This window comes from Armigeres subalbatus, chromosome 2 (genome assembly GCF_024139115.2).
Source record: "Armigeres subalbatus isolate Guangzhou_Male chromosome 2, GZ_Asu_2, whole genome shotgun sequence".
NCBI classification, from domain to species: domain Eukaryota; kingdom Metazoa; phylum Arthropoda; class Insecta; order Diptera; family Culicidae; genus Armigeres; species Armigeres subalbatus.
The window spans coordinates 107,963,713-107,988,948 of NC_085140.1; the positions used below are offsets into that span (position 1 = coordinate 107,963,713).

Sequence of the window (25,236 nt, forward strand, 5' to 3'; positions counted from 1 at the left end):
CACAAACTACTATTTGCAACTCGTTACATAGATAAATATTACAATCAAATCTTCAACAGACATCAACTCTATTACAACTTTTAAATAAAATGCAGAAAACAATTTGTACCAAACTCCCCGAAACCATTTTTAGTCGTATTCTCATTGGCTGCAGGGGAAAGCATTAATACAGCCTGACTCCACCCACTATGCTCAAGCGAAGAGATACAAGCTCTCGTATTGGTCCAGCACATGTTTGCCTAAGTTTGCTGTATCGTGAGAGCCAGAGAAGATACACTGTCCTCACCTTACGAGCATAAACATGGGAAACGGAGAATGCAAGGCAAAGCATTCATGCATAATAATAAGTGCCTTTTGTATCGCTGCTGGTGCATCTCGGGGGTGGAAAACGCTAAATGGAAAACTGCTTTTCTTTCAGTATCAATCGAACCGTGTCCTACGCAGCCACAAAGCTAAGCAGACGTCGGTAGTGTGGTATGCTCGACTCGGGTAGAGTATATTGACCGCGTTCAAGTTTGAGCTACGCTACTACAAAGTGAACGAGCGGTGATTGATCCATTCGAAGAGATCGTGTGACGGGCAGTGACGTTGTGTGACACGGTATACTAGTGCTGTATTTGAAGTTTTGAGTGCAGTTGAAAATTGGATTTTCCGGAATGCCGAAGCGGAAAAGAAGCCAATCGCCTAATTTGGATTTATTAGAAGATGGCTTCGATGATGAACTGGATTCAAATGGTAAGACTAAGGTGCCAACATGTTTTTGCCTTTTCCGTAGAATAAAGTTGTACCGAAAAAGTATAGAAGCGCTCCAAAACCAAAATACTTGTAGTATACCCGGACTTTAAATTCTTATAGAATGCCCCGGAGAAGTATATATGTTATATACTTATCGACTCAGCTCGACGAACTTTTGTAGTTGAAAAGAAACGAAGCCATTACTAACTCATTAATGAGTTATGCCGCTGAACTTAAAAAAATGGGCAAATTTTTCTGCAGGCAGAAAGAGATAGCATACACACTTAAGTTTTTTCAGCGATCTCGGCTGTGCGAATCTCAGTTTAAGTTCATTTGCTGAAATATCAGTTGAACGTATGACTATGGCGGCTCCTTTGAGTGCCGAAGTACATATACAAATTATTTTTACAGTAACCATGAACCGAGCGCTCGATTGTGCGGATCTCTGCAAAAGAATCAAAAAATGCCGAGCGGAACTTAGAGTGTATAAATGAATAAATAAGGCTATCCATGAACCACGTAGAATCTTGAAGGGGGGGAGGGCGGTTTTCGAAAAAGTCTGCGTTAGTCTACGAAGGGGGACCCGGGTATACCAAAAGTCTATGTAGACTTTTTTAGTTTTTTTTAACAATTTATGCAATTTGTGCACTTATTTAATTTTTTTTTCAGTTTTTTTGCAAGACTTTATCGAAACAATCTAATGAATTTCACTGAAGCAATAGTCTGAACTATGGTGTAAAACTATCATGAGTTTTACCGGGGAATTCTCCTGTGTTGAGCAGGAAAATTCTCCAAAGTATTCTATAAAAACTTTCGATAAAATTTCATAATTTCCACTTGGATTTTATTGCAGATTCTACTAGAATATCTTTTGATTTTCAACAGGAACTTATTTGGAAAATACAAGCGATTCTTTAGAATTTTCAAGGGAAATTCTGTGGAATTTACAAAAGAAGCACTTTTGAATTTCCAAGAAAAAGTCTTTGGGATTTCCAACAGACATTCTTTGGAACTTGCAAGGGGAATTCTCCAAAATTTCCACGAGAAACCCTTCAGAATTGCCAGTGGAGATTTTCTAGGAAGCTCCCGGGATTTTTTTTTCTTAATTTTGGAAATTCTTTGGAATACCCATGGGAAATACTTCGTAAATTTCACGACAATTTCTTCGGAAGTTCTGAACCAAATTCTTTGGAATTTTCGATGGAAAATCTTCGGAATTTCTAAAGAAATTGTTGAAAACTTCAACAAGAATTTATTTGAATTTCCCACCAAAAACTCTTTGAGTTTCCACAAAAAAAATGCAATTTTTGTGAGAAAGCTTTTTTAATTTTATGAAAATTTAATCGAAATTTTTACGAGAAATTCACCAAAGTTTCAGCTGAAAATTCTCCATAATTTCCACCGAAAATTATTCGGAAAATTGTTTGAAACGTCCGTAGATTTTTGAATTCCTCGGGAAATTTCTCCAAATTTGCAAGAGAAATTTTAAAATATTCCATTCTATAATTCCACGGGAAATATTTCGAAATGTCCGTTTAAACTTAAAATTACCTCGGAAAATAATTCTAATTTTTCACGGAAAATTACTCGGAATTTTAACAGGAAAACTTTTGGAATTTAGAAGAATTTTTTTGGGATTTCAACGGATGATATTGCATGGAATTCTAAAAAAAAAGCATTGGAATTGTCACGGAGAGTTCTTTGGAGTATTAGCTAGAAACATGAAAAGTTATCAATCGGAAAATTCTACGAAATTTTCACGAAAAAAATATTGGAATGTAGACTTGACATTCCCTGAATTTCACCTCAATTTTTTTCGAAATTCTGAAAATTCTTCGGTTTTGTACTGATTCAGAACGGCCTGGAGAATAGAGTTTCCATCCCGGGACATCCCGGGACGAAAAATCCCGGGATTTAGGAAAATTCGGGATTTCCCGAATCCCGGGATATTATTTTTGGTATCCCGAAAATCCCGGGATACCCGGGACAAAAAATCTTTGTTTACTTCAGGCTTACTAATAGCGTGTATGCTCACAATATTTTATTTGCATTGAACGCCCAACGCCAAGGGGAACTGCCTCTTAAAGAAAAAACAAGACTAGAGTTTTCTTTACCCTATGGCGGTCTACTCACTGATACTTCTGCCAGCAACTGCAGCTCTCTTATATTTAAACAACAAGTATCTACAAAGTATCACTAGCTAACAATATTCCTAGATATTACAAAAGAGCAGATACATCTAACTGGTATATACTGCCGCTAACCGCAAGTCGAGCACATCTGTATATGGGACTCCACACATTTTTGGCCAAAATGAGATTTTTATATATTCTGAATCCTCGTCCAAAAATACGTATTGTGGCAAAAAACACGAAAACAAATTTTTTGTTCAGGAATGTATGAAAAAAATTTCGTTTGTTTGAGAAACTACATATGTCCACGTACTTTGAAGAGCAATTGTGGAGTACTGCTTACATTTTTTGCACTGAAAGTTTCCCAGGATGGTGAGTTTTGCCAAAAACTATTGATCTGTATCGAAGAAATCGAGAGATTCGGTGCAAATTTGTTCAAAAACAGTTTTTTGTTGTTTTCTCGAAATTGTGTAAAATGGACTTATGCAGTTTCTCAAACAAATGATTCATTTGTTTTCTATTTTATTTTATTTTGCGATTCAATTTTACGGGTAATTTAATTATCATTAATCTTCTCGGCCCTCTTAACACCGAGCTAGTCAGCTCCTTCAGGACTTCTGCTGACCAGCTTTTGAATGTTTTGAATTAAAGCTCTTCTTAGACTTTTGCTGACCTGCCCCGATAAATTCGGTATGACGCTACCCACGATTAACACAGTCAATTCATGATCCCAAGGTGTCAAGCGACTTATACAACCGATTCATGGATCCCGTACTACGATTACGTCAAAGATTAGTTACTTAATTAGTTGGTCTTTGATAAAGTCTTTGGAACTAGTTTATCGACACTAAGTTGTAGATCTGGAAACATTCCTGGGCCTATAACCTGTTGATGAATAGGGGAAGCTGTAACTGCTGGTAGAAGTAGCAGTCAGTAACCTGCAATGGAGTATAGGGAACTCTACTATTGTGTTTTCGTTGTGACTCGTGAGCTTATGGTCCCAGAACGATTCCACTGCGCATCTTCCGTCTACAGCGAGGTGTCTGACACTACCCATGTATTGCCACAGAAAATACGCTTGAATGAAAACTTAGAAATGGTCTAAATCTAATATATAATACAAACAATCAAGCCTACTTCGACGGACAGCGAACGCGTCTTTTCGAACTAGGCGAACATTTGTTCCAGAAACCCTACTTTCCGATACCTTCAGAGACGAGCCAGCCTCGGGCTGCTAGTCTCTTAAGGTGATTATACAATCAAGCCATGTGGTGAATTTTAAATTCACCACACGATTTTCTACTCCTATTACCAAAAGTTCAAATGTAGCGTAATAACTTTCGTACGATGCTGAAATTGAAGTCGATTGTTCAGCATAAGTATGCAAACGATCTACGGATGTTTCATCTCCAGGAGCGTTCTGGTTCTCTCGATTCGTGCTCTTGAAAAATCACTAGAAAAAGCACGTGGTTTCCAAGATGGCCGATTTGTGGCTTTGTTGTATAACCACCTTAAATAAAGACAAAAAAAAACTTTCCGATACAAACGCAAATACTATTTGCTTTTTGAAGTCAAACCAAGGATCGATTAAAATTGAATTTAGTTTTAATTTGAATTCTGTATCATCTGGCCTTTTTCAAAACAAAAAAATTTTTTTTTTAAAACATCGAAAATTCCCGGGATCCCGGGATTTCCCGGGATATTCAAGAATTTTCATCCCGAATCCCGGGACAGCAAAAATGGTCGGGAAATGGAAACTCTACTGGAGAATTATTAATCAGATGCGTTAAAAAAATCATAATCTAATTTTTTTTAGGAACTGCTGCAATGCATTCAAATGACCGCAAATTGATATAAATTAAAGGAAAAGTAGAATTTATCCTCCTAAAGTGCCAATTTGACCTCTCTTTTGGTTCTCTCATTTTATAATACGGGAGAAAGGCACCGCCTATCAGAACGTCGGCTGAATTTCGCTCCGGCCAAATATTGACCGACTAGGCAGAAATTTTGTCCATAGCAACAGGGCATCATATAAAACGGCCCATCAAAAAAATTGAAATAAGTTTTCAATAATTTGATATGTCGCGATGATCAGAAAACCCAGAAAAAATGCAAACATTTTCAAGGTTTAATTTAGAGGGAGCTCTGCTCATGCACTTCTTCTAAAATTCCGGCCCCAAGTTTAGGCTAGTTCGCCGACTGGCTTGCTGAGATCCACTGCCACGTTGTCTCGATCCCTCGGCGGTCGTTCCACAAACTTCCTAACTCCAACCCTCCTGACTCCCCCTGGCGTCGAGGGTGGTCCACCAGTTCCGGTGAAGTATACTTCGGCACTGATGGTTCTCCAGCTACCGGCGGCTATCGCAGGGGACGCTTTCGCGCATTCGTCTTCAGGTTGCAGAGGTGGTCCGACAGGTCCAGTGGTGGATGACGTCCGCACTGGCGGTGCCTTACCCGAAGCACTTCCTTCTTCTTTCTTCAGCAGGTGGGCGGTTCGACTGCCGGGGTCGGTCCGACGATTCCGGTTGGGAGAAGACTTCCGGTTAGCTGGCGCCCGACGACCCGAGACCAAACACTGCTCACTGTGCTGGATTTCCCTCCGACGCTTATTTGCTGGTCCCTCCTCCAGGCATTGAAAAAAATCAAATCATGAGTAAAAATCGGCTAAATACATGCCAACTTGATGCTCTGCTGCGGCCTAATCGCTGATGCTTTCTAGATCGGTGATACTTGGCGTTCGTTGATTCAATGTTTAAAGATCTTCATCGCTCACCAATGGAAGACAACTGAGTGAGGCAAATGAGTGTTGTTACCACACACTGTTAGAAAAATCTTTTCAGACATTAGGAAAATTAAGTCCGCTATGAGAATGGAACTCTGAAACATTGCATGGGAGGCTTAGATACTTTCTCTGCTCCATCCCAGCAACTTGAAAGTAGAATGAATAAAGCAGAACACCTGATGTGTTTTAGTTTTATTCTAGTAGAGCAAGCGTAGTCGTAGCTCCAGTCGTAGCTTCCCTGGATACCATACCAAGTTTGGCTTGGCGAACTCTGTTGCTCGTTGTTTACGAAACAACGATCGCTCATAATCGTTGTTTGGTATCCATCTGAGCAAGGCTGTTCACTCACTGGCATAGGATGCTATGATTGAATTAGATCAATGCTCGTCCACTTCACTCACGCTTTCAATGCCTGCCCTCCTCCATCGACGCGCTGCCTCTCTGACAGTCACGACTCTGCTTACCGCATTCCACGTACCTTCATCGCAACACATTCGCTCTGTGATATTGTCCGCCCGTAGGGCAGGCATTCTTCTCCCAATCCAGCTGCCACTTCACCATAGAGTCCAGTCTCACCGCCTTCCTCACATTTCTGGTATCCATCCGTTGGTAGCACTCATTATCCTCTGCTAGGGTTATGCAGATTGGAATCATCCTTGCGATAACGCAAACTGCCTCCGACGAAATGGTTCGATACGCACTCGCGACTCGAATGGCTATTAGACGAAACACGCTATTCAGCTTACGGTTACGTTTAGTCTTGAGCGCAGTCCCCAGGTTGAAACTCCGTACCTAAGTATCGAGGATGATACTGTCGCAAGAAGACGCCTACTGCTGCCTTTCGGAGCGCCGACGTTCGGCATGATCTTTGTTAACGCACTGATCATTTCAGCCGCCTTTTCACATGAATAGTCCACGTGGGTGTTGAGGTTCAACCGGTCATCAATCATCACACCTAGGTGTCTCAGAGTCCGCACCGACGGCATGTCGTGCCCTCCGATGGTAATCTACTGCGTCAGTTCCGCCACCAGCATTTCCACCTCCTCCAGCGACTCACCGGTTATTGTTAGGACGACATCATCCGCGAATCCGTAAATCTTTACACCTTTGGGCAACTTCAGCGTCAGCACCCCGTTGTACATCACATTCCATAACGTTGAGCCTAGTATGGACCCTTGTGGAACGCCCGCCGTAATCCTGATCGACTTCTGCCCCGAGTTCGTCTCGTAAACCGGTTCAGGAAGTAGCTCTTAAGGATCTTACACAGGAAGTCGGGGATTCGCATTCTATGCAGCGCTGCGGCGATGGCTTCCCAGCTGGCACTATTGAACGCGTTTTTGACGTCAATCGTCATTACCGCGCAGAACCGATTGCCGCTCCTCTTCTTCTTGGACGCCCTCGCTGCACCGTCCTGATTTCATCCACAGTCGATTTGCCTTTACGGAATCCGAACTGCTTTTCCGATAAGTCAGTCTTACCCTCCGTGAACTGTGTAAGTCTTTTTAAGGATAACCCTTTCCAGAAGCTAATATGAAAAAAAAATGCCCGTGACATCCTGGCTACGATTAGAGATGTCGCAAATTAATCGATTACTTCGATTAATCGATTCATCGTTGTGATGATCGATTAATTTTGAATCGATTATTACCCAACGATTAATCGATTCAATAATCGAGAGGAATCGTGAGTAATCGATTAGTTACTAATCGATTAATCAGAATTTTACGACATCATAAGGATGTCGAAAATTAATTGATTATTTCGATTAATCGATTCATCGTTGTGATAATCGATTAATTTTGAATCGATTACTATACAATGATTAATCGATTCAATAATCGACAAGAATCAAGAGTAATCGATTAGTAACTAATCGATTAATCGGGATTTTACGACATCTCTAGCTACGATCTGGCGATGGGATAAACAATAGGATGTCAGTAGCCTGGTGCAGTTGCCATGGTAACGTTTGCAGTCGTGTTTGGTCATGCATTCGAAGGGGAGGGGCGTTTCATTGAGGCTTTAATTTGATGATTGGTTTGAGGGTTGTGTGGCGTGATGGGTCGAGCGATGGTGTTTGAGTGATGGTGATAATAAAACAAAGCTACGAATCGGCCATCTTGGAAACCAGGTGCTTTTTACTATGATTTTTCGAAAGCACGATCTGAGTAAACCATAATGCGCTTGATAAAGAGACAAATGGTAGATCATTTAAGCAATCTTATGCTAAGCAAACGACTTCAATTTCAGCACGGTTGAACAATTATTACGTCAGATTTCGGCGTTTAGAATTGGGAGTAGAAAAACATGTGGTGAATTATGAAATTTGATTCAATTTGAATCGATTGCTCAGTATGAGTAAGCAAATGATCTACCATTTGTCTAACTATTATGCGCGTTATGGTCCCCTCGGCACATGCTTTCGTGAAATGCCTTTCTCGTGCATAAAAAAATATCGAAAAAAAAAACACATTAGATTGGTCAAAAAAGCACTTTAGGGGAATAGATCGCAATCATTTTTGCATGTTTCTGCATTAATCAATATGCATTGCCACCACTTTTGAAAAAAAAAACGATTTGTGTTTTCCAGGGGTGACCTTTGGGAAAAAAACAATGATTTTTTAAAAACTCCTAAATGCGATGTCCAATCGGGTAATGCCAATAAAAGTTCCAAAAAGTGTTTCTGCAAAATTTGTACACATTCTCACATACACACACACAGACAGACATCACCTTAGTTCGTCGAGCTGAGTCGGGGACCTCCGGGCCTTCTTGTTTCCTATTGAAAATTGGCCAGGTCGGACCATGGGCTCGGAAGTTACGGACAAAATACATTTTTTTTTATTTGCACGAGAAAGGCACCATCACCGATTAATGGATTAATCAGGGTTTATTCGTTTACTAGCAGACCCGACGAACTTCGTTTCGCCTTAAATTGATTTATTATCTGATTTGTCATTTATATGGAAGCCCCCTTTCCAAAGGGGGGATAGGTCTCGAACCATCTTAAGAACCTTCCCCGGCCCCAAAAACCTCTGCATACAAATTTTCACGCCGATCGGTAGTAGCTTCGGAGGCTATAAGGTTCAGGCAGACAGAAATTTATTTTTATGTACATAGAAGAAAAAGATTACGCCTTTAATAAAGTAATTCGATCGCTGCAACATCGATACATTGTTTGTTCCAGACCTCATTCAAGTGCTTACATGTTGAAATGTTTTAAATGTGCAATATTTGTCCCTTAATTATTCCAACACAACCCAACAGTGTTTTCTAACCCAGGAATTCGTGATCGAAAATAATTTGGCCTGGAAAAGTTGATTTTAGAGGCTAAGTGACTTTCGGAGTAGTGTTTCAGTATGTTGAGCAGCCATGGTTTGAAAAAAATGGCCAATTCTTCTAAAAGTGAGATGGAAATTGTTTTTCCTCCAATTGTGAAGATATATCGTTAGTGTCTTCGAGAAGGTTGTAGACAAAGTTGCTACGAAAAATTTGGTATACAAAAGTTATGAAATTACGAACTTCCAATAAACTTGAAAAATTGAATGGGTCTCTCGTATAATTCAGTTGAACTAATCAATTAAAAGAGGAAATCGATCCAGACAAATCGGATCCGATAGAAAGTTTCAGTCGATAACGATAGGATACATATGTGGGCTTTATAACTGGATTCTTGTAACATGAAGCATGTAAATGTGCACTCGTTTGCTTTTTTTCATTGCAGACGACAAACCTGGCACTCCGATCCAGCGAAATGCAGCCAACGCACGGGAACGAGCCCGGATGCGAGTGCTCTCCAAGGCATTCTTCAACCTGAAACGAAACATCCCGTGGGTACCGGCGGACACCAAACTCTCCAAACTGGACACACTGCGACTAGCTAAAAACTATATCAGCTACCTGGCGGCCACTCTGGACGGTCAATCCGTGGAGGACTTCTCCACCAACCTGGCACAACCGGCCAAAACGGTACGTCATATCCAGTCTTCTCTTCTGCTGAACCTGATCCAAGCAGTTACCTTTTTTTGACGGGAAACGCAGGGAAAAACTATTTGGAGCACTCCCAACGTCTATTTATACTCAGCGAGATTGAATCCGGCTCTCCGACTTTGTGTGACCTTTATTCTGTTGGAAGCGGCGAAGCGAAGAGCACCAAGACAGTTCCAGGTGGATCATATCCACTGGTTGGGCATTTAAATTTCCCGAACTGTACGCTCTTGCATCGTGGTTTGTTTGATGCAGCACACCCAGTATGTACCTTGTGTTGACTCGTTGGCAGCTAAAGTGGATGTTTCCCAATCATTAGTGGTGATTGCGACAGAAAAATTAAACATGAATGCTATTTCTTAGGTGAGAGGTTCTCAAATTGCGATCTTGAAACGAACGTTGATTGCATACTGACTGCGTTAAGAGTTTAAATTTTCCATTAATTTACGGGAGCGGAAATTGAATACATTGAATACCATAGCACAAAATCAGATGATTAAAAATGTATTCAATATACTCAGCGACACACCTAGAAGTCGTGATTGTCTACGGGACATGAGACTCAAAAGTTTTTTTTTTTAATTCCGACTATTCTATATGCTGCATAAGCCGGTGCATTAGATTACTATTTATTCTTATACAAAAGTACATTTCAATCTGTAAAGAAAGGTGACCAACATGACGCTCAAAATGTTACTATCAGCAGTACAAAAAACTAAGGATAATATTTACTTAAAGTTCTACTGTTCAGTATCGGTTTGATCTTCTTTGATGTTGCAGGATTCCCAAAGTGCTTGCTTTATAAATTTCTGGACAATCAATAAATGAACTGCAGGATCTTTGAAAAAAATCATTAATTTCAAATCAAAATCAGAAAAAAATTCCGTAAAAAACTCGGAAAATGTTACAAAGATATTCCTTTGTATTCTTGCAAAGATATCCAACGAAACTTTTCGGAATCTTCTGAAGATTTTCATCTTCTTTCATGTGCACAGCACATGTTTCGAAAATGGACAAATTGATATGAAATTTGCGAAAAATAATCCACGTGTCTTGGAGGGACTCGAACCCTCAACCTCCTACTCTCTAGATAGGCGTCAGAGTGTAAAATAATCGAAATTTTTTTGTGAAGTCCATCTTTCTTCACTTGTCAGCTCACTTCCAGACACATTCATAGTCGGCTCTGGAATGTCAATATCAGAGTGTAAAATAATCGAAAATTTTTAGTGAAGTTCATTTTTCTTCATTTGTCAGTTCACTTCCGACACATTCATAGTCGGCTGTGGACAGTCAATATTCAGTTGAATATTAGTCATTGAATATTTATGCACATTTTACAAATTGATGAATTATCTTAAATCTGAACACGTTTCAAATGAGTAAAGTGATTTATTACACAGGACTGAATCCGATTTTCTTCCGCGAGGCACTTTCAGCGGTAAACATCAACATAAACAATGATAATTATGTTTTTTCTGCACATAGTAAACACATTCAGTGACAGTCGAATGAATGAGTTCGTGGAGTAGTCGTCTGACTATGTCATTCTATGTTTTGAATATTCATGCGATGTTTGTCAAAATTCGGACCGAAGTTGATTCATGAAGATGAATATTTTAAGCTCTGGTCAATATTCGGTTGAATATTAGTCATTGAATATTTATGCACAATCTACAAATTGATAAATTATCTGAACTCTGAACATGTTTTAAATGAGTAAAGTATTTCATCACATAGAACTGAATCTAATGTTCATCTGCAAAGCACTTTTAACGGTAAACATCAATATAAACAATGCTAATTATGTTTTGTTCTGCACATAGTAGGCACACTCAGTGACAGTCGAATGAATGAGTTTGTGGAGTAGTCGGCTGACTATGTCATTCTATGTTTTGAATATTCATGCGATATTTGTCAAAATTCGGACCGAAGTTGCTTCATGAAGATGCTATTTTATTCTCTGGGCGTGATAACCCCTACACAACAAGACCACTTGAAGGTCACGTTTGCGGAAAAGCCATCAGAATCCGAGCACCAATCCGAGTCCAATCTTCACATGTGCTTTACTGTTGTATATCCACAGTCAAGCGAACCCACCTTGTAATAAGAATATTCGAGAAACATCACACTCTATGCCCCCAACAACGGACTGGGCCGATTTGTATAGAGTGTAGATTTTCTTGAAAATTCAAAATCCTGAAATTTTTTTTCAATTTTTCAAAGGATTTCTATCTGAATCATTGTTAATTTGTCTAAGAACCCTCAAAAATACTGAATATATTTTTTGAGTTCCAAGAACCATTCCTTCTGGATAATAACGAAATAATTTTCGGCATAATATTCAGATATTTCTTCTCGTTAGAATATCTGATGGAGAATTGTAAAAAAGGACGATTCTTTTCTTTCTTTTCTATACCCACGACGCTATGAAGTTGTCTTATCCCGATTACCAACCTAAGTGCAATAACATTTCAGTGGACGGAGGTGAGTTAGAGCATTTCTAAGTTTTTTTTTTTCAAATGGGCGTAATAAAGGCATATGAGATCATTGGACCAGTTTGGGAACGTCTGCTGGTTGGCTTGTTTGAGCCATCTATCAGTTTATTAGTTGTTCCGACAAATGATTCATCAATGGAGTGCTTTCGTAGTACAAGCGCAATGTGACATTTTGAGTGAAAGCTGCCTTTCCTAATTGTCTTTTCCGCTGTTGGCTCCTCCCCCTAGCGCCTAGCCTAGTCCTGGCCTCATCATCGTTATTCGAGCGCCACGATTGCGGATGTTGTCGTTAAAAATAATGAATTTTTATGACCCATCATCACGCACATTAGGGCTTATGAGATTTTTTTTCCCGATTCCTAACGGATTATGTGTCATAAAAGGAGGATTCCATGCGGTAGGTTTATGGCCGACTCGAATATAACGAATTGCAGTTGCAGTGGATGCGGCTCAACCGCAGCGGAAAAGACGATATTGTAAACACTGTTGTTGAGAATGGCCGGCCGGCATGAATTGTTTAGAAATCTACAATAGCGAAGCACAAACAAACACTTCTCAGCATCTAAACAAATCATTTAAGAAGCAGTGTGGGCATTGTTTTATATCGTAGATCTGTTTCTCTTGTTAGAACAAGTGTATTGCTAGCATTATTGTTTGATGTTATTTACAACCATTCGGACCAATTTCAATTAAAAAATAATGCTTAGCCCTGACATAAAATTACAAATTACAGATATTAAAACTGTGAACAATTATAGGGCACTTGAGGATCATGAAGAACATCAGTTTATAAGAGGTAGAAGATATGTATATCTATCGTTCTGAAGATGTGTTTATCTCCGATGCTCAGACGTAAAGTCAGTCGTGGCATGAAATATGAAAGTGATATGGGCCAGCTGTTGGCACATTTTCTTCGTAACCGAAGCCAACTATAACTCCTAGAATATAATCTATCCATATATAGGATGAGACTTATGGTATTTTCATATTAATGCTATTGAAAAACTACAACGAGCCTAAAGTAGGTCAATCGATTATGATTATCATCTAGCTAAAAGTACCTAATCTTGTTCGGGTTGCTAGTGTTAGTTATACAAATGTCACATACTAAACTAATTGTAGCACCGCACTTAACTTCAATTTTCTAGTGATTGTTTTGATTTTATCAAAATCTGACCCAAAGTTGTAGTTTAACGATTTTTCAACTTTCCTAGTCATACTAATACGAATCGATGTGTCAATTTTTAACGCTGCTATAAATTTAATCAATATGAATATATATACATTGAGTGAATGTAAACAATGTATTTTTCCATCAAAAACTTTAGATAATATTCAAACGGCTTGATTTATTGACAAACAAAAACAATACTGTCGATGTTTTTCGATTATAATCATAAAAGTGTAGTTCGTGGACGGCTGACGGCTAGGTCATAATGATTTTAGTAGAGTTGTCTTGATCAACTTCACCCCAAACCAGATTACTCAAAAAATTTGTGATAATTTAATTTATTTTATTAAATGCGAACGCATTTCAGGAAACTAAATAGGAGAACTGTTCGTTTTCCATCTCACTGAACATATATTCATCTCATCGCAAAACAAAGAAATAAAGCACCAACCTCGTCTCTTCTTTTTGCTAACACGCGTGCTCACTGGTGAAAAAAACCACAAAAATAAGAAACAAACCAAATTCCTTTTCAATGCTTTGTTTCTGATGGGATGGAAATAGGAGCTATGGGATGAAGTGCCGAACCGTTTCCCTATGTTGATTATTACAACGTATAGCAGTACATGTTTCGATTTTAAATGTAAACACACATTTTTATTGCATGTTTGTCTTAAAAGTGATCATCTTCCCCCCAGATGACGGTACTCCTAACTATATTCACTTCCATCTATTCCATCTTCCTTGAAATCTATGAGGGCGTCGGTGAGTCGCTAGCTAGCCTCTCGTTAGGTACATGTCATAGAATCATTACCTTTCTTTCCTTAGTAACGGAGAAGATGGACGTGGCAGGCAATGGTAGTTGCACTCTCAATTAAACTTTAACATCCCCTTTCGTCTTTTTCGGTCAACATCTTTCATTTCCTGTCCCTGTGAATGTCCCTTTCGGCTATATGTCGCTTTCGGCCAAACTACATTTGCGGAAAAACCATTTTCTACTTGATGACAGTTTCGGATATACGTTCAATTCGGCTTAATGATATTTGGTTGGATGACTTTTGGCTTAAATCGACTTACAAAGTAGAGAGGTTACGAAATTTCTTTCATCTTTTGACAATAAGGGCATTTCGCCGTAAATGTCGTTTGGCCAAACGGGTGGACATTTTTGACCATAGTATCCGTTCAGTAAATGACATTTGACCAAATGACCCTTTGGGCCAAACAAAATTTTCGACCAAATGGCCCATTCTGTCAAGCGACCATTTCGGCGAAACGGCATTTCTGGCATGACCTATTCGGCCAAACGACCTGTTGGGGAAAATGATTTTTTCGGCCAAATTACCAGTCCGGCCATATTTTGTTTCAGCCGGCGCACATAGGGGTATTTTGCCAATCTAGGTGGAATAAAGTTGATTTAAAAAAATGGCTTTTTCGTAGTGTAAAAATATTTTTAAAAAAATAGCTGAATAGTGTGGCACCTGCTATCTGTATATATTTTCTTATTTGCAATGATATTTTGACAGCTACGCTCTTTGGAACTTTGCGGTTATTACCTAACGTTTTTATTTTTGTGGCTTGCTTTATAGCACGAAATTTATTATTTCGGTATTCATTCTGTATAACCTTAATTTACATTATTTCCACGGATGATGATTATGGTGGTAATATAGTAGTCCATACATATTTAAATCATAGAAAAAATCGATTGTTTTGAGATATATGGAGGAATCAATAGTTGCTACTTTTGAATAAAAAAAAGATGAAAAACTCACAATTTCATTGGTCTGGCATTTCGTTATTCGGCGATATTCGGTAATATTTCAACACATAGCCGCTAGATATACATCCATATTTTGTAATCCCGAAATAAAATCTTGCGCAAATTCACGTCATTTCAAAATCGGGGTCTCGAAAGTTGTGATACAATTTGAGATTTTTCTGTGAAATGCTAGTTATTTGCAGGTGCGATGAACTTACCATCTCACTTTCTAAGCGTATAGATGTCGACTAATTATATGATAGTATGTAACAAAATATTATTCATATTTACGAGATTCTAATCAGCCGTATTACGCTTGGGGAACATGATGACTCATCATCATATATTGTCGGGCCGCCACCAAACCGGACCGCGCGATTGAGCACTCGCGCTGCGACGCGAGTCGCGACAATTTGAAATATTTCATTAGTAGTGCGCATCATGCACGCATGGATGTACTATCATGCGCACTAATCAGAAATGAGTTGCGACGTCTGATAACTGCAGATATTTCATTTTATTGAAAACAAATTTTCGATTTTCTACTATACACGGAATATATAATAGCCCTGTTTGTCTGTCCGGTGACTAGCCAACCAGACGCAGCACGCGGGGAAATTCTCACAAAAAAAATATTTGCACTTCAATTCTCTTTTACTATCAGATGCAGAAAACAAAACCAGTGACAACCTTAGACAACCAGACACAGCATTTGATGATAAAAATCACAGACAACAGACGTTGAAAATTTTGATTCTTTTTAAATGCAGAAAAGAATCTTTCACTCTTAAAAATTGAAAAAAAAAATACTTGCCACGGGCGCTATTGCGTCCACAAAAAAACTAGTAATTTATAACGACTGGAAGGAATGTATCTGTGGCTGTCGATTATTCACAACTTTAATGTTAAATTCATTTTATAAATCCAATACAATACAAGTCTTTCTGTTATTATTTGGAAAGTTGCTAAAGGGCGTCCAGGAAGGTTGTGATTTGTGAAAGACTCCAAAACAATAATATAAAATAAAGGGATAAACAATAAAATTATCATATTAAATCATTATTAAACTGAAGAATAATTATTTGAAGAAGTGCCGTAGAAATCCTAATAATACAAATTATAGAGAGTTATTGTTACACGTATCCAGAAAGTTGGACTTAGCAAAAAAACAGGCAAAAAAAAGGTATTACGAGAATTTAATAATACACCACATTCCAAATTATGGAAATCCATAAATTCCATCTTGGGTAAATCCAAAAGTCAATGTAAACCTAGCTTCATTATTAATGGTGAAGATACTACAAACAGTAAACAGATTTGTGAGGCGTTCAATGAACACTTTTCAACTATTGGTTCAAAGCTGGCTGAGAGAATTCCTGCTACAACTGAAAATCCTTTACGTTACATTAACCCGATACCGGAATCGTTGTATATCTATCCGGCTTCAGTTAATGAAGTAATTCTAATAATAAATGAATTAAATATGAACAAAAGTGCTGGCCCAGATTGCGTTCCAACTAAAATAGTAAAAAATAATGTTCTTTCATTTTCAAGAATTCTCACCGACTGTTTCAACATAATCATCCAAACTGGATTATACCCTGATTGCCTAAAAACCGCAAAAGTAGTGCCTATATTTAAATCTGGAAATTCAAGTGAAATAGATAATTATCGGCCTATTTCAACCCTTCCAGTGTTCAGCAAAATTTTTGAAAAACTTTTAATTACCAGACTTGTAACTTTCCTCGACCAACATAATGTATTGTATAACAAACAATATGGTTTTCGCAATGGATGCAGTACTACAGTAGCTATCACTGAGCTCGTCGACAATATATTAGAAGAAACTGATAACAAACGGTTGATTGGTGCCTTGTTTCTTGATTTGAAAAAGGCATTCGATACTTTAGACCACAATATTTTGCTGAGAAAACTAGAAATGTATGGAGTTAGAGGAATAGCCAATGAAATATTATGCAGTTATCTAAGTAATAGAATGCAATTTGTGTCATTCGATGGTGCAACAAGTTCTCTCAGAGAAATCTGCACAGGAGTTCCCCAAGGTAGTAACATTGGACCGCTACTCTTTCTGATCTACATAAACGATATTTGTAGAATAAATTTAAAAGGCACGCCAAGGTTATTTGCTGACGATACTGCACTATTCTATGCGAATGTTAACCCAGAGCTCATTGTTCGATATATAAATGAGGACTTGCAGTTACTTAAAGCGTATTTTTCATGCAATTTACTTTCGTTAAATTTGAATAAAACCAAATATATGATCTTTCGATCTCCTGAAAAGCTAGGCCAATAACTCCACCTTTAATGATTGGTAATGATACTATTGAAAGTGTAGAAGTTTTCAAGTATTTGGGCGTTTACCTTGACTGCACGTTATCATGGGATAATCATATCAAGAAAGTATATAAAATTTCTAGTATGTGTGGTATTTTGAAGCGACTTAGCAGTTTCCTTCCACGTAAAGCTTTACTATTGTTTTATTTCGCTCATATCTATTCACATTTAAGTTATTTAATAATTGCATGGGGCAGAGCATGTAAATCTAAGTTGAAGAAACTTCAAACGCTACAAAATCGTTCACTAAAAGTAATTTATAATTTACCATACTTGTTTTCAACTGTTCGTTTATATACAGAGTTTCCTCATAATGTGTTACCAATATTAGGTTTGTGTGAACAGCAAACCTTGCACATGGTTCACAATATCTTACATAATCCTACTGCACTACATAATATCATTCTTAGTACAGAACCTAGGTCTTATATCACTAGACAGGCTTTTCATCTCACACAACCTCAAAAGTGTATTCTAATTTTGGGCAAAAACGTTTTTCCTTCATCGGACCTGCCAGATTTAATATTCTCCCTAGAAATCTTCAGCAAGTAACAAACTGTTCATCTTTCAAAACTAAAGTAAAATCTTATTTAAAACACCAAATTTCAAATTTATTAATCTAATCTTCAGCATGTTTTTTATCTCCTTTTTTTAGTAAACCGTCATCAAACAATTAGATATTTTTGTTCCTAATTCAAATTTTATTTTATAGTCATATTTATTAATTATTAATAGTAGTAAAAAATGCTTCTTTAAAAGGATATTCGATCCACTAGAAGCATTTCTAAGATATTTTTTTCTTGTTCGTATTTCTCCTTATTTGTTGTTTATTTACTTATTTATTCTCAGCCACGTAGTAGTTTGTTAAGTATCCTCTTTATTTTTTCATGTGTTGCCAGTGGCTGAGAATTGAGTGTCCATTACCAGGGGGCTCAATTCGAGCTCTTTGGTGTGGGATAAAAATGATTGAACTGAATAAAAAAGTACACTGAAGTCGGTTTTTACACGAGGGATACGTTCCATGTAAATCAAAACCACGTGAATTCCAAAAACCGCGAAAACTCTAAAATCCGCGTAAAAATGACTTCATCTAGAATCGATTTTTCACGGCTTTTATGGGGTTTTCGATCTTTTTAAAAAATCGCACTAAGAAAACTTATATGGAAATTTGCGTAAAAAATGTGACCCCAGTGTAAACAAAATGATTTCGTTGGAGCAAGTTGTCACCACGGAGAACATCAAAACTCTTCCTAGAAGAAATAAATGATGGACAGCTGGTAGACGAATTACGGCGGAGAATGATGATCCCTTGGCTCGTTATCTCATTAGCTAACTTTCTAACCTTATAATTCCTTCCTTACTATTATACTTTTACATTTGCTTGCTCACCCACTGAATCAGTTATTCACCTACTCACCCACTATCTCGCATACTCACTTAGTCACTAGCTCACTCACTTTCTCACCTATTGATTAATTCGTCCATTTTTTATTCTTACTCAAATAATCACCCAATCAGTCACTCACGGCTTCACACGCTTACTTCCTCACTAATTGATTAACTAGTCCTTTTACTAACTCACTAAATCCCTCCTTCCCCTTGTTCATTAAATTTTTCTCACTCTCAAGCTCTCCTCATCATCTGATTAACTCTTCACTCACTTACTTATTCACTGACTTAATTACTAACTCACTTACTTTTACACTCACTTACTCACTCACTCATTAACTTACTCGCTCACTTACTGAATCACTGATTTACTCACTCACTTACTCTTAATTACTTGCCCATTCACTCACTTACTCACTCTCTCATTTATTCACACGCTCACTCACTCATCCATTTACTCACTCGATTACTCACTTAAGCAGTCATTCATTCTCTCATACGATTATATCTTCATTTTTTGGTTAATCGCGTTTGTTTACTCATTTATTCATACTCTAATGAACGATAATTTTTCATTCACTTGTTCGCTTACTCACTTACTTGCTCACTAACTTATTCATTCGCTCACTCGCTTGCACTTACTCACTCAATTACTCACTTACTCACTCACCCACGCACGGGGAAAATCTGCACCCTCATCAACTAGCATTTTGATCGGATTCTACATACAGTCATATATTTATTATACGGTGCACTGGGTTGCTTTTTACGCAATTTGTTTTTGGCACTTGGAACAAATAAAGCTTTACGGTTATCACTCGAAAAAATCTACAAAATATCATGGAAAAATTAGGTGAAATTGAAAAAGTCGTGGAATTTCAGGTGACCAAAAAATTGATGAAAATCAACCGCGTAAAAAGCGAGCTCGGTGTATATGAAGGTCATGTTATCCTCAAAACTGTTTTTATATAACAATTACCAAAAAACAAAGTAATTTGAGTGGTTTCAACAAATAAAATAGTTTATTTCGGCTAGATTGGCAAAATACCCCTATGTGCGGCGTCAGATGCAATAGAAGTGACATCGTTTTGAACTTCAGCGGTCCGATAACTGCAAAACTGTTGCACCAATCGAATAGTTGAAAAGCGTTGCAGTTATCGAACGTCTACTGTACAAACTATTTTTCTTAGAAATCCGAAGAAATTCCTTAAAAACTCCGAGCAATTTTCCGTGAAAATATAAAGATTTTATTATTGAAATCTACATTTTGAACAACCTTCCGCGATAATTCTGAAGAATTTTCCGTTAAATGCCGAGGAACTTCTCTTGAAAACTTCATAGAGTCTGCGGATATTCTGAAGAATTTTCTGTATAAACGTTGGCCATGCCAACCAAGCCGTCTTAATTATTCTAGACTGGAAAAATGTCTGCGTAAATTTCGAAAAATATTCAAAAGCTCAACATGAACATTTTCGGTAGAAATTTGGAACAATTTCTCATGTAAATTTTGAAGAATCTCCGGCTACAATTCCCAACAATTTTCTTTTGTATTTCTTAAAAGCTTCTGTTGGTAATTCCAAAAAATAAAATCTTGAAACTTTAATGTAGCTCCCGTGGGAAATCAGAAAATCTCTTTATAATAAAAATTAAATGATCTGTGTTCGTATCCGCATAACTCAAAAACGGCTGGATGGATTTTCTTCATTCCTTCAGCAGATATGTTCGCCATAGTTTCCGACGGGTTTATATGATATTTCCTCTGTGGAAAATCATTAGTTAAGTTGATTAAATCATGAAATACTAATATAAAGATTTGTATGGAAATTTTGCATAGGCACTTCTCAACGCGCATTTTCGCCTACTACGCAGGACAACGTCTGCCGGGTAGACTAGTAATAAATATTTTGGAAAAACTTAAAGAATTTTTGAAAAGTAGTTCATCATATTTTTCAGGCAAAATTCGAAAGATTTTCCGTTAATGCACAATAGGACACGTCCAAATAAAAAATTAGCCTTTTGGTAGTTTTGGCTATCCCTTTATATGGAAACCAAAACTACCAAAAGGCCAATTTTTTATTTAGACGTGTAAAATGTAATAAATACACAGCTTATAACCTATATTTTTATAATAGTTTTGATAGTTAATAATACTAATTGAATCATTTGTTTGAGAAACTGCATAAGTCTATTATACACTATTTCGAGAAAACAACAAAAAACTAATTGGCACTGAATCTTTCAATTTCTTCGATACAGATCAATAGTATATGGCAGAACTCAACACCCTGGAGCACTTTCTGTGCAAAAAATGTAAGCAGTACTCCACAATTGCTCTTCAAAGTACGTGGAAATATGTAGTTTCTGAAAAAAATTCATACATTCATGAACAAAAAAGTTTTTTTTCGTATTATTTTTGCCACTGGCCACTATACCAGCTTCCACACTGATATTCTTCCCTCCCTCTTTATACGGGAGCTTGGCAGAATAATCTGAACGTGTACTATACACATGTAGAAGTGATGACTTGACAAATGGATTGCGAGTGATTTGACTATGCGTCCAATTTGGGAATCTCGAGCTCATTCAGTAGCCGCTAGGTTGCGAAGGCCGACGGAGGTCCTTCGTAGCTTAGTTGGTTAAAGCACCAGTCTAGCGTACTGAGGATCGTGGGTTCGAGTCCCATCGAAGAGAAAGTGGTTACCTCCAATACATTTTTCAAAGCAATATCTTCCTCATAATGTACATATTCACATAGGGTAAAATGCCCAATAGTGGACCTCCTAGTAGCGGAATTTTGTTCTTCCTGTCAAAAAGAGTAGAAATTTTCAACATAATAATTCTGCTTGATATCTAATAACAAGTTCTGCATTTCCTCTTCACGATACATACATAAAACACTCAAATACGCGACGTAATTCGTTGAAATTAACATTTTAAAGTCGGACTGATTTCGACCTATAATAGACCCCCTGGGGGTCCATAATAGGAAATTGCTTCCCTATAGTCGACACTTCATTTGATTTTCATTTTTCGTTTCGGGACGTTCTTCTTTCCTATTGTGGACCCCCCAAAATATTCCTATAATGGACACTCTTGTGTTTATTTTTTATAAAATTGTAAAAAATCATCTAATTTTACTTTCCATAGCATTTCCAATGCATGTAATCCAATCATAGGACTGTAAGGTAGGTTCTCCCGATGGAATTTCATAGCAAAATATTTACATTGTTCTGTAATAATGCAAAAATGGCTGGAGGGTCCACTATTGGTTGGGGGTCCACTATTGGACACTTTACCCTATGAGTTTTCACAACATTGTAAAGAAACATTTTTTTCTAAAACTCCTTCGTTATCGTGTGTGCTCAGGCTCACTCACTGTACGATGCAGCCAAGGATGTTATCGAACATTTAGGCAATAACCAGCCGGGAATACCAGCCGATACCCTTTTTTGAATGTTGGTTATAAAGTACACTGGGGTCAACAATCTGCGGCAGCAAAATAAAATTTCCATTAAAAATTAGAATTTTTTCATGAATAATTAGGAAATTGCCAATAAAGAAATCAGGGTATGAGCAATAGATAAATCAAGACAAAATTTTCAAAACGACTTATCTGCTTTTGTAAACAAAGATTCAAACGACGATTTGACGAATCTGATATCTCTCCCACGCAAACTAACACCATCAACAGGAAGCGAAAACCTTCATCTACCTATTGATGATGTTGGTTTGCGTGGGAGAGCTATCAGATTCGTCAATCTTTGTTTACAAAAGCAGATAAGTCGTTTTGAAAATTTTGTCTTGAAATATAAAATTTCCACAAATAAAACAAAATTTCCATAAACAATTAAGAATTTTCCACAAAACAAAAATAAATAAGCACTTTTAAAAGCAAAAATAGCAATTATAAAAGAAGAATTTTCCATAAAGAAATGAAAATGTTCCACGAAAAAATTACAAAATTTTCATAAATAAATCAATATTAGCAATAAAAAATTACAAAATAAATATATTTTTTCCATAAAAAATTAAAAATTTTCAACAAAATAATCAATAAAGAACTATAAAAAAATAAGAAAATTTCCATAAAAAAATACAAGAAAGCAATAAAGCTGATGAAATTTTACATGAACTTTAAACGCTTTTAAAGAAGGGGTAAATCTATGGAAAAAAAGCACAGTTTGATGGCAATGTCTAAAATGTTTGTTCAAAAAAATTGTTCATAGTTCAAAGTAGAGGTGTCTATCTCGTTTGGTATTCTGCACAAAACATTGTGTTTCGATAGCAAATGAATGACAGATGTCAGAAAAACAGTATCTGCTTTCTGTCAAAAGATACGTGGGGGTGCCCACAACCGAACGGTGCCCACAACTGAACCACCAAATTTGTTCAAACTACTCTTCAGAGGCGAGGTAACCAATAGTGTACATTTTGAGACATTAATGTGAGTAATACCGAGAAGCTGTGTTAATATTCTGACATTGCTCATAAATACATTGTTATTCGGATACGGATAATAGGGGTAATTATCCCTGTAGAGAAGAAAGGTACACACATAACAACATAAATCTGATTTAATTTTTACGATAGAAGCAGCGGAATGTGTATAGGCAGTATAGTAAAACAGAAAATAAGCAATTTGGGAAAAAGGATTTTGCTTCCACTAATGAATACCATGCGTCTCCATCTGATATCATTGTGACACGTTCTTCTGAAGCCTGAACCACATTTATGAGAGCATGGACATAGCATGGAATTAAATGGATTAGTATACTAACTCAATTTCAGATAATACCAGACTAATTAAATCACTGGATAAACTACGCCACATGCACAGAACATGTGCAAATCATGTCAACTGGTGTAATGTAAAATCCATATAAGACATCTGCTGCATCAATTGTATAATTAAATAATTTCGGATTATTCCCAATAAAATAACAAAAGCAACTATCAATCGATTTATGTGGCTATGAATTGCGATGAGCTTCAAAATTCAATTTATGTACAAAAAACTTTAATTTTCGTTCACAAATTATTTTATCATCGAATTTTATCTTTTAGTATTCTCAACTAACATAATATTGCAATATTGTACAACTGTAATCAAAATTATTGTTGAGAAGGAAAACCAATCTTGCTAGCGTAATGCTTGTTTACACTTCAAATGAATGTTTTCCTTCCATATCCTCTGAGCTTTGAGATAAGATTGAAGCATCTCAAAAATGTATCAAATTACACTTTTCGGGAAGCACTTCAGTTTGCTTTGTTTCATAACAACTTCTGAGCAAATTGCATAGCCTCTGCAAGTACCTGCAAGTCTGATTTGTACATCATTGCTTTTTTTCATTTACAGGCCTGGCCGTTCATATTCCAACCGGTGCAACCGCACGAACCTACTCCCAAAACGAAACTAGCTTCCGCCAGCAATCACGAAAAGTGGTCCAGCATCCGCACCAGCGGCGGCAACGGGCCGCCCTCCAACGAAAACAACCATATCAAATCTCAGACTTTCTCGCCTTCGTCGACAAACGCAACATCTGCGACGACGATGACGACGACGGCCGCTGGCAGATCCTTTTCCACGATCGAATCACTACCGTTGGGTATGGATCGACACCAGCCTCCACATCTGCAGAGTCACCAGCATCAGCCGTCGTCGGTAATACATGTGTCGTCGCAGCATAATAATCTGCATTCGCACCATCAGCTTCATCATCATCACCATTTGGCAACGGCCGGGACAACCGGGATGGATACCAGTAATCGCATTCACAGCTTCCATCATCATCACATGGCTCTGGGCAGTGATTGAAAGATTGGTTCTGCTGAATTTTCTACGCCACACGATCGTACTTTAGGTTAGAATTATGTCATTATTTGTTTAATTTCCACAATAAAAGTATTAATTGATGTGTATTATAATATAAAGGTTCAATGAAACACATTTTAAAATTGTTTTTGCCTTTCTCGTACAACGAAGTTATACCGAAAGGCTATCATTTCACTCCGAAAACGAACTTTTTTATAGAAGCCTCTGAGACCCATAATGTTATATACCAATCGACTCAGCTCGACGAATAGGACACATGTATGTCTGTCCGTGTGTATGTATGGGTGTATGTGTGTGCACAAAAGCTAAAAAAATCATTAAACAACTTTTCGTATAGTAATCCTTAACCGATTTCCTCGCAACAAGTTATTCGTTATTCGACAGGGGACAAAGCCTTGTTGATCACTATTGAATTTGATAACGATCGGTCATTGCGTTTAAAAGTTATGAATAAAATGGTACTTCGAACCATATAAGCCCATATAAGGTTGGTGTCTTAACTAAATGCGAGAAAGGCACCACCAACGCTAGGTGGATTAATCTGTTTTTTTTTTCACGTTTTTCATAGGAAAAATATGGCTCAGATGTTCCTCTGAGC

At 37.4% G+C, this 25,236-nt stretch overlaps 1 protein-coding gene across 1 annotated transcript; it reads left to right on the top strand.

Annotated features, from left to right (window-relative positions):
- The first annotated feature begins 391 nt into the window (after positions 1-391).
- On the top strand, positions 392-24,753 carry LOC134214904 (neurogenic differentiation factor 1). Its single transcript, XM_062694182.1, has 3 exons — positions 392-735; positions 9,374-9,618; positions 24,162-24,753. The coding sequence occupies exons 1-3, from the start codon at positions 657-659 to the stop codon at positions 24,618-24,620; spliced, it is 783 nt and encodes a 260-aa protein (XP_062550166.1). The 5' UTR covers positions 392-656; the 3' UTR covers positions 24,621-24,753.
- Positions 24,754-25,236: the final 483 nt, after the last annotated feature.

Bases quoted from the DNA above. Each gene is read 5' to 3' on its own strand.
- LOC134214904 (XM_062694182.1), top strand. From the start codon at position 657: ATGCCGAAGCGGAAAAGAAGCCAATCGCCTAATTTGGATTTATTAGAA. The intron at 736-9,373 runs GTAAGACTAAGG...TTTTCATTGCAG, and splicing joins TGATGAACTGGATTCAAATG to ACGACAAACCTGGCACTCCG. The intron at 9,619-24,161 runs GTACGTCATATC...TTTCATTTACAG, and splicing joins TGGCACAACCGGCCAAAACG to GCCTGGCCGTTCATATTCCA.